The sequence below is a fragment of the Anomaloglossus baeobatrachus genome, chromosome 5 (genome assembly GCF_048569485.1).
Source record: "Anomaloglossus baeobatrachus isolate aAnoBae1 chromosome 5, aAnoBae1.hap1, whole genome shotgun sequence".
Lineage (NCBI taxonomy): Eukaryota > Metazoa > Chordata > Amphibia > Anura > Aromobatidae > Anomaloglossus > Anomaloglossus baeobatrachus.
In genome coordinates, this window is record NC_134357.1 from 91,728,056 (window position 1) to 91,741,615 (window position 13,560).

The 13,560-nt window shown below is 40.2% G+C and overlaps 1 protein-coding gene across 4 annotated transcripts in view; it reads right to left on the reverse strand.

Annotated features, from left to right (window-relative positions):
* Positions 1-4,178: 4,178 nt before the first annotated feature.
* Positions 4,179-13,560, reverse strand: part of BICC1 (BicC family RNA binding protein 1) — a 332,599-nt gene continuing 323,217 nt past the window's right edge. For 3 of the 4 annotated variants that reach the window (XM_075348710.1, XM_075348708.1, XM_075348707.1), the window contains exon 21: positions 11,864-13,501. In XM_075348710.1, the coding sequence (XP_075204825.1) occupies positions 13,371-13,501 (131 nt within the window). In that variant the 3' untranslated portion in view covers positions 11,864-13,370. Of the gene's footprint in view, positions 4,332-11,863; positions 13,502-13,560 lie in introns of those variants that run through there. The other variant, XR_012754223.1, reaches the window with a different exon arrangement.

A 13,560-nucleotide genomic window follows, 5' to 3' on the forward strand; every position in this document is an offset into this window, starting at 1 on the left:
GGACAGATTTCCGGCCGCTGCTCAGGGCCGAGCCCTGTATACAGCTTGTCCAGTGATCAGCTGCTAAACTCTGATTGGTCAGCAGCTTATCATTGCATTAGCTGTATACACAGCTCGCATCTGATCAGTAGCTGAGAGTCTGCCCTCTGATATAAAGCACTAACTGCACGGCCCCAGCACAGGCAGCGATCAGCATGGAATCTGTGGGCTACCGGCAGAGTCTTTGAGACCACTGCACTACAAAATGTATAAGAGGGTGCAGTGAAGAGGGAAGGGGGGGGGGGGGGGGGGGGGGACTCCACACTTGGTACCCGCCCAGCAGGGCATCAACATGAAGTGGCTATGAGGCCAGTAAACAAGCTCCTGCCCCCTGTTGATGTGACATCACAAGATGCAGCAATATCATGGCAGAAGCGGTCACAAGACTACTCTGAGCCGATTGAGCGGGGCTGACAGCAGGGCAAGTAGGTAGTCGCTATCTACTTACCTGCCCCAATGCAGCCCAATAGGGAAAGCACAAGAAAGGCAAAATCAGCCGGATAACTCCATTACTATGTTTGATCCCAGTATTCCTATTCACATAAAACTTACAACATACCCTAAGGCCTCCTTCACACGACTGCTTAAAAAATGCATGTATTGCACAGTTCGTTTTATCCATCCGTGTTTACTCTGTTTTTCTTATGTGTCCTCATGTGTACATTAATAAGCAATTAGACAGGGTAACAGGTGGATGTTCAATATAGTATAAAAGGCCACTCAATGAGATAATGAAAAAGTGAAAAAGACTGAGTTTCATATGGCCAAACATAATATTGAAAAGATGGCTAGTACACCCAAAATTATAATTAAATGTTTACTATAACAAAGTCACATACAGATATAATCTATTTATAAAAAATAGATTATAAAAATATAACAGTGAAAGGTTCCAGAACTAGCAGAGATCTCCCTTCCAGGGACCTCAACAACACGTATATCAACAGTATATATAGGCAAAAATTATGACCAGTCTATAAGGTAAAGTATCATGGTAAAGCCCACCATATATATTCCAGAAAAACCCCATAGGCTGTGCATAGATTAAAGCGAGTGCTTACCCATAATAGATGTCCGTATAGTTGCCGTGTCAGAGGTCCGGTAAAGAAGAGGGGGAAGCCCCGACGCGTTTCGCTTGTAGTGCTTCCTCAGGGGGCGATGTGACCCTGCATGGTGTACCCCATGTATATATACCCACAATAATTGCTTCGTAGTGGCCGCCGTTCAAACGCCGCATGCGCTGTGGCAATGCTCGCGTCCCGCGCGTCACTTCTGGGTCTCCCGGCGGAAGTGACGCTCACAAGGGGAACGTCATCTCCCGTCGGACGGAGCTCCTCAGTGCGCGCGAGATCGCAGGCAGCACAGGGCATGCGAAACACGCGCGGCCATCTTAGATGCTGGTAAGGCCCCAAAGATAATACAGAGTTTGCCTATAGCATAGAAGAGACCTCGCGTCATAGTCAGAAGACAAAAAGCATCGCAGATATCTTAGATGTGGGTAGATTTAGCCAATACATAACGGAGCTGCCCCTAGTGGGGAAACCCATAGAAAATAGTAAGAAAATCCCCCAGGTCTATCACAACTCCCAGCTTAGTATAATGAAGACAATAAAAGTATACTAAATAAGTCATGACTATTGATCCTGGCATGAACATCAAAGTTGAAAAACAGGATGGTTAGTATAAATTAAATATCATAAGGATACCTGGAACCAAAGTTACCCAGATATAAGTTACATAGACCAAAACTGGTCCATAGTCATTAGATAAATACCCATCATATGTTAGTGCCAGAATAAAGACAGACTATAGATGTATCAGGGAGATGAAAAATAGACCATAAGGGGGATTCTGCAATCAAAGAACATATATAGATGAAAAAATGTTACCACAAAAGAATGGCCATAGCCAAGGGTCGTGAAGCTTAGTAGCAACATGCATCATCCAGGGTACCCCCATCACAAATATTCCATACAGGCAATTTTATTCTAGACAAACATTATTATACATGAAAATATATATGTATATCGAAGCAATAGGAAATATTGCAATAGGAGAAAATCCATAGGCTTGATCATAGATGGCGCCTGCAGATGAGTTGAGTGTCTCCATATCAGGTTGTTAAGTATAGCGGAGCTGTCCAGCATATGTAGTCACATGGGAATACAGACATGTGGGTCACATCTCAGAAAAAGAGAAAAGAAAAGGAAAGGGAATTAAAATCAAATATTAAAATAAAATCGCGGGACACAAGAGAAGTGAACCGCCACCAGAGAGTTAGGTGCTAAATCTATAAAAAGGAGGAGAAACTCATTTTCTCATTTAAACCAGATGGTGTCAAAGTGCCCAGGCATACGATCCAGCTACATTCACGCTGAGAAAGCATCTTGGTGTAGTCACCGCCTCTGGCTATGAGGCCAGTCAACAAGCTCCTGCCCCCTGTTGATGTGACATCACAAGATGCAGCAATATCATGGCAGAAGCGGTCACAAGACTACTCTGAGCCGATTGAGCGGGGCTGACAGCAGGGCAGGTAGGTAGTCGCTATCTACTTACCTGCCCCAATGCAGCCCAATAGTGAAAGCACAAGAAAAAGGCAAAATCAGCCGGATAACCCCTTTACCATGTTTGATCCCAGTATTCCTACTCACATAAAACTTACAACATACCCTAAGGCCTCCTTCACACGACTGCTTAAAAAATGCATGTATTGCACAGTTCGTTTTATCCATCCGTGTTTACTCTGTTTTTCTTATGTGTCCTCATGTGTACATTAATAAGCAATTAGACAGGGTAACAGGTGGATGTTCAATATAGTATAAAAGGCCACTCAATGAGATAATGAAAAAGTGAAAAAGACTGAGTTTCATATGGCCAAACATAATATTGAAAAGATGGCTAGTACACCCAAAATTATAATTAAATGTTTATTATAACAAAGTCACATACAGATATAATCTATTTATAAAAAATAGATTATAAAAATATAACAGTGAAAGGTTCCAGAACTAGCAGAGATCTCCCTTCCAGGGACCTCAACAACACGTATATCAACAGTATATATAGGCAAAAATTATGCAGTCTATAAGGTAAAGTATCATGGTAAAGCCCACCATATATATTCCAGAAAAACCCCATAGGCTGTGCATAGATTAAAGCGAGTGCTTACCCATAATAGATGTCCGTATAGTTGCCGTGTCAGAAGTCCGGTAAAGAAGAGGGGGAAGCCCCGACGCGTTTCGCTTGTAGTGCTTCCTCAGGGGGCGATGTGACCCTGCATGGTGTACCCCATGTATATATACCCACAATAATTGCTTCGTAGTGGCCGCCGTTCAAACGCCGCATGCGCTGTGGCAATGCTCGCGTCCCGCGCGTCACTTCCGGGTCTCCCGGCGGAAGTGACGCTCACAAGGGGAACGTCATCTCCCGTCGGACGGAGCTCCTCAGTGCGCGCGAGATCGCAGGCAGCACAGGGCATGCGAAACACGCGCGGCCATCTTAGATGCTGGTAAGGCCCCAAAGATAATACAGAGTTTGCCCATAGCATAGAAGAGACCTCGCGTCATAGTCAGAAGACAAAAAGCATCGCAGATATCTTAGATGTGGGTAGATTTAGCCAATACATAACGGAGCTGCCCCTAGTGGGGAAACCCATAGAAAATAGTAAGAAAATCCCCCAGGTCTATCACAACTCTCAGCTTAGTGTAATGAAGACAATAAAAGTACACTAAATAAGTCATGACTATTGATCCTGGCATGAACATCAAAGTTGAAAAACAGGATGGTTAGTATAAATTAAATATCATAAGGGTACCTGGAACCAAAGTTACCCAGATATAAGTTACATAGACCAAAACTGGTCCATAGTCATTAGATAAATACCCATCATATGTTAGTGCCAGAATAAAGACAGACTATAGATGTATCAGGGAGATGAAAAATAGACCATAAGGGGGATTCTGCAATCAAAAAACATATATAGATGAAAAAATGTTACCACAAAAGAATGGCCATAGCCAAGGGTCGTGAAGCTTAGTAGCAACATGCATCATCCAGGGTACCCCCATCACAAATATTCCACACAGGCAATTTTATTCTAGACAAACATTATTATACATGAAAATATATATGTATATCGAAGCAATAGGAAATATTGCAATAGGAGAAAATCCATAGGCTTGATCATAGATGGCGCCTGCAGATGAGTTGAGTGTCTCCATATCAGGTTGTTAAGTATAGCGGAGCTGTCCAGCATATGTAGTCACATGGGAATACAGACATGTGGGTCACATCTCAGAAAAAGAGAAAAGAAAAGGAAAGGGAATTAAAATCAAATATTAAAATAAAATCGCGGGACACAAGAGAAGTGAACCGCCACCAGAGAGATAGGAGCTAAATCTATAAAAAGGAGGCGAAACTCATTTTCTCATTTAAACCAGATGGTGTCAAAGTGCCCAGGCATACGATCCAGCTACATTCACGCTGAGAAAGCATCTTGGTGTAGTCACCGCCTCTGGCTATGAGGCCAGTCAACAAGCTCCTGCCCCCTGTTGATGTGACATCACAAGATGCAGCAATATCATGGCAGAAGCGGTCACAAGACTACTCTGAGCCGATTGAGCGGGGCTGACAGCAGGGCAGGTAGGTAGTCGCTATCTACTTACCTGCCCCAATGCAGCCCAATAGTGAAAGCACAAGAAAAAGGCAAAATCAGCCGGATAACCCCTTTACCATGTTTGATCCCAGTATTCCTACTCACATAAAACTTACAACATACCCTAAGGCCTCCTTCACACGACTGCTTAAAAAATGCATGTATTGCACAGTTCGTTTTATCCATCCGTGTTTACTCTGTCTTTCTTATGTGTCCTCATGTGTACATTGTAATAAGATCCTTCATTTTTCTAAAACTGAATAACCACAAGTTTAATAACCTGTCTTTGTGCATTCCCCCCCATTTCTTTAATAATCTTGGTTGCTCTTTGCATCAGCCTTAGTTCAGCTAGGTCCTTCTTAGACACCAGACACCATCTTATAACTGTGGTCGCACTAGTGACTTGTATAGAGGAAAAACTGTTCTTCTCATGAGCATCTATACTGGTCTTAATGCATGCCAATATTTTATTATCCTTTGCAGCAGCTACTTGATACTGGTCAGTTAAGGGGAGTTTGTCATCCACCCATACACCCAAGTCTTTTTCAGTGAGTTTTACCCAGTGTTCTACAATTTAATACATAATTATAAATTGTATTTTCTCTGCCCAAGTGCATGACCTTATATATATTCACATTAAACTTCAATTGCCATTTCTCAGCCCAAGCTTCCAGCCTACACAAAGCCTTCTGTAATAAATTATCCTCCTCTGTATTTATTACTCTGCAGAGTTTAGTATCATCTGCAAATATTGAAATTCTACTCACTGTGCCCCTTACAATGTCATGAATATGTAAAAAAAAAACCGAAAAAAAAAACCCCCTGACTTCTGTGGTATGTCAATATTAACTGTGACCCAGTCCGAGTGTTCCATTTACCCCTTCACACCAACTTTTCGTTTTCGTTTTTTCCTCCCCTTCTTCCAGGAGACAAACTTTTATTTTTCCGTCAATATGCTCACTTTTGGTAGTACGACTTGTACTTTTGAATGAAACAATTAGTGTTACTAAACAGTGTACTGGAAAATGGAGGGAAAAAAAATTCCAAGTGCGCTGAAATCGCAAAAAAAAAAGTGTAATGCACAATTGTTTTTGGGGTCTGTTATTAACCATATTCATTGTATGATAAAACTGACATGTCTGTATGATGCCTCACGTCAGCACAAGTTCATAGATATATATAATAAAAAAAAAAAAAGTAACTTAAAAAAAAAAAAAAAAAAAAACAGTAGTCTCTCTCTCTCTCCCCCCCCCCCTCAAAAAAAATAAAAAATAAAAAAATTAGCTTGTCACCATTTTCCAAAACTCGTAACGTTCTCATTTTTAGGGATCTGGGGCTCAGTGACAGCTTATTTTTAGCGTCTTGAGACACAGTTTTTAAATTACACTGTTTTTGCATAGATGCAATATTTTACTCGCCTGTTACATTTTAACACAATGTTGCGGAGACCCAAAAACAGTTTTTGGCATTTGGATTTTTTTTTCATCACTATGCCTTGTACAGATCAGATTGATTTTATATTTTGATAGATCGGGCATTTCTGAATGCAGCAATGCCAAATGTGTATATTTTTACATTTTTTTTTTTCTTTTCAATGTGGCTAAAGGGATTTGAAATTTTAGGTTTTTCAATTTTTTATATTTAAAAGTTTAGGGGGCTTTACACGGCGAATGCTTGTGCCGATCATAAAATGCAGTGTTCCTGTGAGTGGTGGCGCTCTGTCGGCTGTCACAAGAAGTAAATCAACTGACCCTGCGCTATCATAGCAATACCATGGCGTCTCGTGATCACATCCATCTGCAGCCACTTAGATTGTGCTGTCAAAATCTGACAACTCGATTTAAGTGGTAAGCAGGAGTGGATGGATTTCTGATCCACCCATGCCTGTTAGCCGCACGTTTGCTGATCGTATCAGACATGTGCAGGGATTACTACAGGGAAACGACTTCGGACATATATATATATATATATATATATATATATCCAAGGTCGTGAAGGGGTTAATAACCACCCTTTGTTTCCTATCCATTTTTAACCCAGTTACATATTTTGCCCTATCATTATTCTCATTTTATGTACCAATCTGTTATGTGGCACTGTATCAAACGCCTTTAAAACGTCCATAAAGACAACATCCACTGTGTTTTTCTGGCCAAGTCTGAAAATTCTCTCTTCAAAGAAGCTGATCAGATTTTGACAGGTCCAATCCTTCATAAACCCAAGTCAATACTGGGTCATGACTCTTCTTGAGATACTCCAGGATGGCATGTTTTTGGAAAACCTAAAGGATTTTACCCACAGTAAGGGTTACCTTACCAGCCTATAATTTCAAAGCACGGATTGTGTCCCCTTTTTGAATATTGGCACATTTGCTATGCACCAGTCCTATGGTATAGTTCCTGTTATTATGGAATCTGTGAACATAAAAAATAATGATCTGTCTATCATCGTACTTAATTCCTGCAGTACTCGGCGGTATGACATCCAGACCTAGGGATTTGCCTACTTTACTGATACTGACGCTACCCATTACTTCCTGCTGGGTTAAAGCAGGTGACATTTAACCCCTTCAGCCCCCGGGCCCTTTCTGTTTTTGTTTTTTTGCTCACCTTCTGAGAGCCGTAACTTTATTTTTCTGTCAATCTTGCCATATGAGGGCTTGTTTTTTGCAGGAAGAGTTGTACTTTTAAATGAAACCATAAGTTAAACCATATAGTGTACTGGAAAACAGCAAAAAAATTCCAAGTGTGGAAAAACTGCAAAAAAAAAAAGTGTGATCGCACAATAGTTTTTGGGATGTTTTATTCACTGTGTTCACTATATGGTAAAACTTGTGTGCGTGTGATGCCTGAGGTCGGTGCAAGGTTGTAGACACTAAACATGTATAGGTTTACTTGTATCTAAGAGGTTAAAAAAAATTCACAAGCTTGTCCAATAAGTGGCGTACGTTTTGTGCCATTTTCCGAAACCCGTAGCGTTCTCATTTTTTTGATTATTTTTTGCGTCTCGAGCTGACAGTTTTAATTTTTTTTGCGCAGATGCTACGTTTTGATCGCCTGTTATTGCATTTTTGCGTAAAACTTGCGGCAACCAAAAAACGTAATTTTGGCGTTTGGTAAACGGCGTAGCGGCAAAAAAATTCCAATCGGATTAATTATTTTATATTTTGATAGATCAGGCATTTCTGAACGCGGCGATACCAAATGTGTATATTTTCTTTTTTTAACCCTTTAATTTTCAATGGGGTGAAAGGGGAGTGATTTGAACTTTTAGGTTTTTGTTTATTATTTAAAACTTTTTTTTTTAATTTTTTTTATTTTACTAGTCCCCCTAGGGGGCTATAGCGATCAACAATGCTTTCACTCTGCCCTATCTGCTGATCACAGCTACACAGCTGTAAAGAGCATATATGTTCACTTTCTGATTCACTCGGCTCAGGGCTGAGTAAAACCAAAAGTGACTCATGATAGCTACAGGCGTCATCTCATAACCCTGTGCTACCATGGCAACCACCGAAAGTCATGTGATCATGCACGTGACTTCCGGTGGGGGCAGCGGTATGTGAAAACAATGGCCGCGTGCATATACATCTCGCTGACAGACTTTGGCAGTGAGATGTATGGGGTTAAATGTTGCTGGTGGAATGTGATTCCACTCGTAACATGCAGGCACACATGTCAGCTGTTGAAAACAGCGGATATGTGCGCGGATCGCAGCGGCCTGCCCACGGCAGGGGCGAGGATTAACCTCACACTATCCATGACGGATAGATCCGTCATGGGTCGTGAAGGGGTTAATGGAGAATTAATAGTATCCCTGATCATGTCATGGGATTTTCTTGTATAATACTTTAGAGCAAAAGTTGTTTATCAGATTGGTCTTTTCCTCATCCTTTTCCACCATTTTACCCAAACTATTTTTGAGGGGGCAACACTATAATTTTTGAGTTTTATTGGTTATGTAGATTAAGAATATTTTTAGATCATTTTTAACTTTCTCTGGCATTGTCTCTCCATTTTAATATTTGCTTTTTTTTTTAAAGGGTATTGAGATACAAATTTAGGGGAACTTTCTAGCAATTACAAATTTGTGATTCACAACTCTTGCACATTGTATCTATTGAACACCAACAAAATTAGTAAAGCATTGGCATTCAAGGGAAGAAGTTATTTTTGCCTTCTAAAAAACATTCAAATAGGAAGTCCTTGCATGTACCCATAAGTATGAATCAGAGGGCAATTGACATTCTGCATTTGGTGGCTGATACTTCCACTCTATGCCCACCAAGGACAACATCTTCAAGGGGTTTGTATGTTCTCCCCGTGTTTGCATGGGTTTCCGCCCACGCTCCAAAGACCTAGTGATAGGGAATTTAGATTGTGAACCCCAGTTTTGCCAGTAGGGTACACAAGAAAGCAAATTAGAGTTCACAAAGCGGAAAGTGGGCAAGCACTAACGTGAAAGACAAGCTCAGATTCTGCTTTTGGGGAGGAATTGCCATTAGTATAAAGACTAAGAAAGGCACGGTTGTAACCAAAAAAGAGTAGCGGAAGAAGGGAAATTTCTGCTGTTTCTACTTCTAAAGCAGAGGGCACTATTGAAATCTCAGTAAAGACATATAAAGTGACTACTGGTAGAAACGGGGGTGGGGGAATCCTTGGGGCGGGGGGGAACCAAAACAAAACAAAAACAGGGATTAACATCTTCTGGGAGAAGAGAAATGGGTCCTTCACCCAGTCATTTAGAAGTTTGAAGCTTTCAGTGGTCTGATGCAAACAGTGAATGGGGCCCTAACACCACTCCGCTCATTTGTTGCTTACTGGCTGTTGTTCGGTATACAGTTCAGCTCAGTGGTGTAGCTTCAATAGTGCCAGACCACATGGCCGCTATGGGGTATAAGCGCTGGCCACCCCACCCCACCCATGGCCGCTATGGGGTATAAGCGCTGGCCACCCCACCTTGCATTGCATATTCATGGATGTCGATACAGTTGAAATCAATTATAAAAGAGGGAGCGCTCCACTATCCGCTCCCTCCGCCATCATTCTCCTGCTGCATTTGAGCTCCGACTGTTCAGTGCAGCTGGCATGATACCAGTTCATCGCACTCGCTGTACCAAGCATTGAAGAGCCGCAGAATACGCTCTGAGGAGACTGGAGTAGCGCAGAACGAGGAGAGGCGAGTATTTTTTTAAGTCAATGAGAGCCCCATTATACTACCTAGAAGTCAATTTGGGGAACACTATACTGTAAGGAGGATTATGGGGGGCACATACTATATGGAGGGTTATGTAGGGCACATACTATAGGAGGGCTATGTAGGGCATATTATACTCTATGGAGAACATTATACTGAATGGAGTACTATGTGGGGCACATTATACTATATAGAGGACTATGTGGGACACATACTATATGGGACACATTTTACTGCATGGAGTACTATGTGGGGCCCATTATACTATATGGAGGATTATGTGGGGCTTATCATACTATATATGGAGGACTATGTGGGGCACATTATACTATATGGAGAGCTATGTGGGACACATACTATATGGGCCACATTTTACTACATGGAGGACTATGAGGGGCCCATTATACTATATGGAGGATTATGTAGGGCACATTATACTATGTGGAGGACTGTGTGTGGGCACATTATACTATATGGAGGACTGTGTGTGGGCACATTATACTATATGGAGGACTGTGTGAGGCCCAATATAATATATGGAAAACTATGTTAGGCACATTATACTACATGGAGAACATACTATATGCAGGACCAAGTTGGGCTCATTATACTGCTTGGAGGACTATGTGAGGGGGCCTCAATTAGAACTTCTGCTATGAGGTCCCATGATTTTTTTTTTTATGTACGCCCCTGGTTTAGTTCGTATTTATTTAATTGGGAGATGAACTACAGGACCGGAGAATGGCTGCTACACAGTATACAGAGCAGTACTGTTCATTACCAAATTGGGGGAACTGATCTCGTATTGGTAGGTCAACTCAAAGGATCAAATCATCAACAAAAATAACCTGTTTTTCTGTTTTTATTGAATGGCTGAACCTTTTTTCAGTTTCTATATTCTTTCAAAGAACAAAATTATACAATAAAAAAAATCTATAAACAAATGACAATTTGGGGGTTATAAATTTATTTTTCTTGAAAATAACACATGATTAGTTAAAAAACTCCATTTTAATGGTCACAATCCACATTTTAATTAAAAAAGTAAAAAACAAAACAAGAACAAAAAAAAACAAAACAAAATGTTGACCCCTCCCCCTGAATGAAATACAAATCTGTATCTGTTCTACATTTACAGATAACTTGTCACTCTCAAGGCACAACATAAAAGTAACAAATGCCGGGATGGAAGTAATCTGGCATACGCTGTCATTTATGGATCAGGATTAAAAAAGTGAGAAGGATTCTCTAGAGGTTTATTGTATATAAAATGTATGTTCTTGCAGTACCGATGGGTGATCTAGAATATTCCCGTGCCACACCCTGTCAAATAAAACTATATTCAAAAATCAAGTCATAGAATTTTAAACATAACAATAGTACATAAAGGGAAACACTATAAAAATTATAAAAAGTTTCAATACCCATGTGTGTTTTATTAAAAATGTGAGATTCCGAAAAGATCCATATGGCATAAAATGCTTTCTAGTTCTAACACTACAAATTTGTAAAAGGAAGTGGTTCACCAAAACGTAGTGTGCAAAGCCCTATAACCACCATTTTAGTGACTTATTAGAAATCAATAGTTATTTTATTGCTGCATTGCCTATGCCCATATATGTAACTTTGTGCAGCAAAAGAATAGATTTATATTTAATCTTTAAAAAAACAAATCAAAAAACATAAAAAACAAAAACAAAAACGAAAAAAAAAAAAAAACATTCCCTTTTTGTGCAAATAGTCATGTGGCAAATTATTTTCTGAAAGCAAGTCAAGTCACTGGTGAGGATGTGATTGGTTTGTCTGCCGTACTATGCTTTCGGTACCTTAAGGTGACACTAATCAAGAGCACTTGTCCAGGTGGAATGTCTCACTGCTGGGTAAGCTCCAGATATCGAGCTTTAGACGGAATCTGTCAGGTGATTTTGTAGTACAATACTAATGTTATCTTTAAATATGGCTTAAAGAGACCTATCAGGATCAGTAAGTTTTATTGATTTAAGTTATCCTGTTGTGTTGTTGTAAGCACCATAGAATTAAGTGTCTTTTGCATGTAATTCAAGTGTATGTAAATACAATTTGCATATTCACTGCTCCCCCCCCCCAGTGCATTCTCTATCACTGCTGAGAGTTGGGAGGGAGTATGGGTGGGGGCAGCAGTGCTAATTCATTTCAGATTTACTTTCACCTATGCCAGCAATGGGAGGTGGAGCAGCGAATATGCAGTTTGTATTACCATACACTTAACTAATTTCTACATCACACTAAATTCTAGCTACAGAGCTTACAACAAGATAACAGGATAAGGTAGAGCAATAAAACTTACTGATCCTGAAAGGTCTCCTTAAGCCCTATTTAAAGAAAACATTAGTATTGTACTAGAAAATCACCTGACAGATTGCCTTTAAGGCTTTATGTACAAAGAGGATTAACATTTCTTTACAGTCCAATGAAAATTACAGTACATGCAATTGCTAGTTCTTTGAGTTGAGACATCATAACAAGGTCTTCCAGATTATGGTCACATAGTGTAACTTGAGGTTTCACAGTATAAAAGTGATGAACGTGGTTGAGGCGTGATATGCACTTTTGGTTAATATACAAAAAGTATCCCCATTAGGCACTGGTGAAATTAACTGGCTTAGCGGCTTGTATTGCTTTCAATAGAGGGCCATAGGACAAGCAGATGGATGTTGCCCTGCTTTGTAAAAGTAAATGTAATAATGCATGATTCATCTCCTGCTTCTTAGTTTGCATTGTCATTTCTGGGGATAAGTGCAAAGGAGAATAAGTTCTAACTACAAAGTCCACCCTGGTCCTTTCATCTGTTACAGTGAACTTGTTTCATTGTAAGCGTTCAGAGATTATTAAATAACAGAATAAAAAACGTCATTTACCAGTAATCACAAATGGTTTCCCAAGTTTCCAGCTTACATTGGCAACATAGAAATACTTTACAAATGTACAGAGGATGGATTGTGGCTACTGTAAATGCATCAGGCGACGATTGCGATTAGTGACTGTTTAAACGGAGGGAGAGGAGAGAACATGAAATATCCACAGGAGACAGTGGGGAGGATGTAAAGTGCAGAAATATCTGATTATTACTACTACGGAGTACTAGAAAATTCCTTCACAATAAAACCATTAGGTCATGCCCTCGAAGATCTGAGAGATTAATTCTTCATTCAGTAAAGGTAAAATTTCAGTGCATACATTATAGTTATACATAAAATACTAAAACATAAAACCATTAAACTTTTTTTCTGCTATTGCATTTCGGTCCAGTCTACACAGTCATACAAAACATATCCCACATTTGGTGTTCTGAACAACAAGTACTTGTGTGAACACGTAACTTTGGTCCGTGGTACCTTGACGTTAAAGTGCTGATGGTATATAAAAAAAATAGAAATTTGTAGCTAGGTTTTGTCCACAGGTCTGCCATGATGGTTCTCTGCACTTATGATCCTGCTGACTGCTACCAGCGACCGCTGACACTGGCAATGTCTGCGTGATATTGACGTGGAAGCCTTCCGCTTGCTCCTCCTTCCAAGAATGAAGATCGGATGCTGGTCGGCTCAAACAACTTTCTTCTGTTTTTATTCAGTTCTGAAAGTATTAAAAAAGTTGATTCAGAAATTAATTTACTAGGATGATAATGGTGTGGC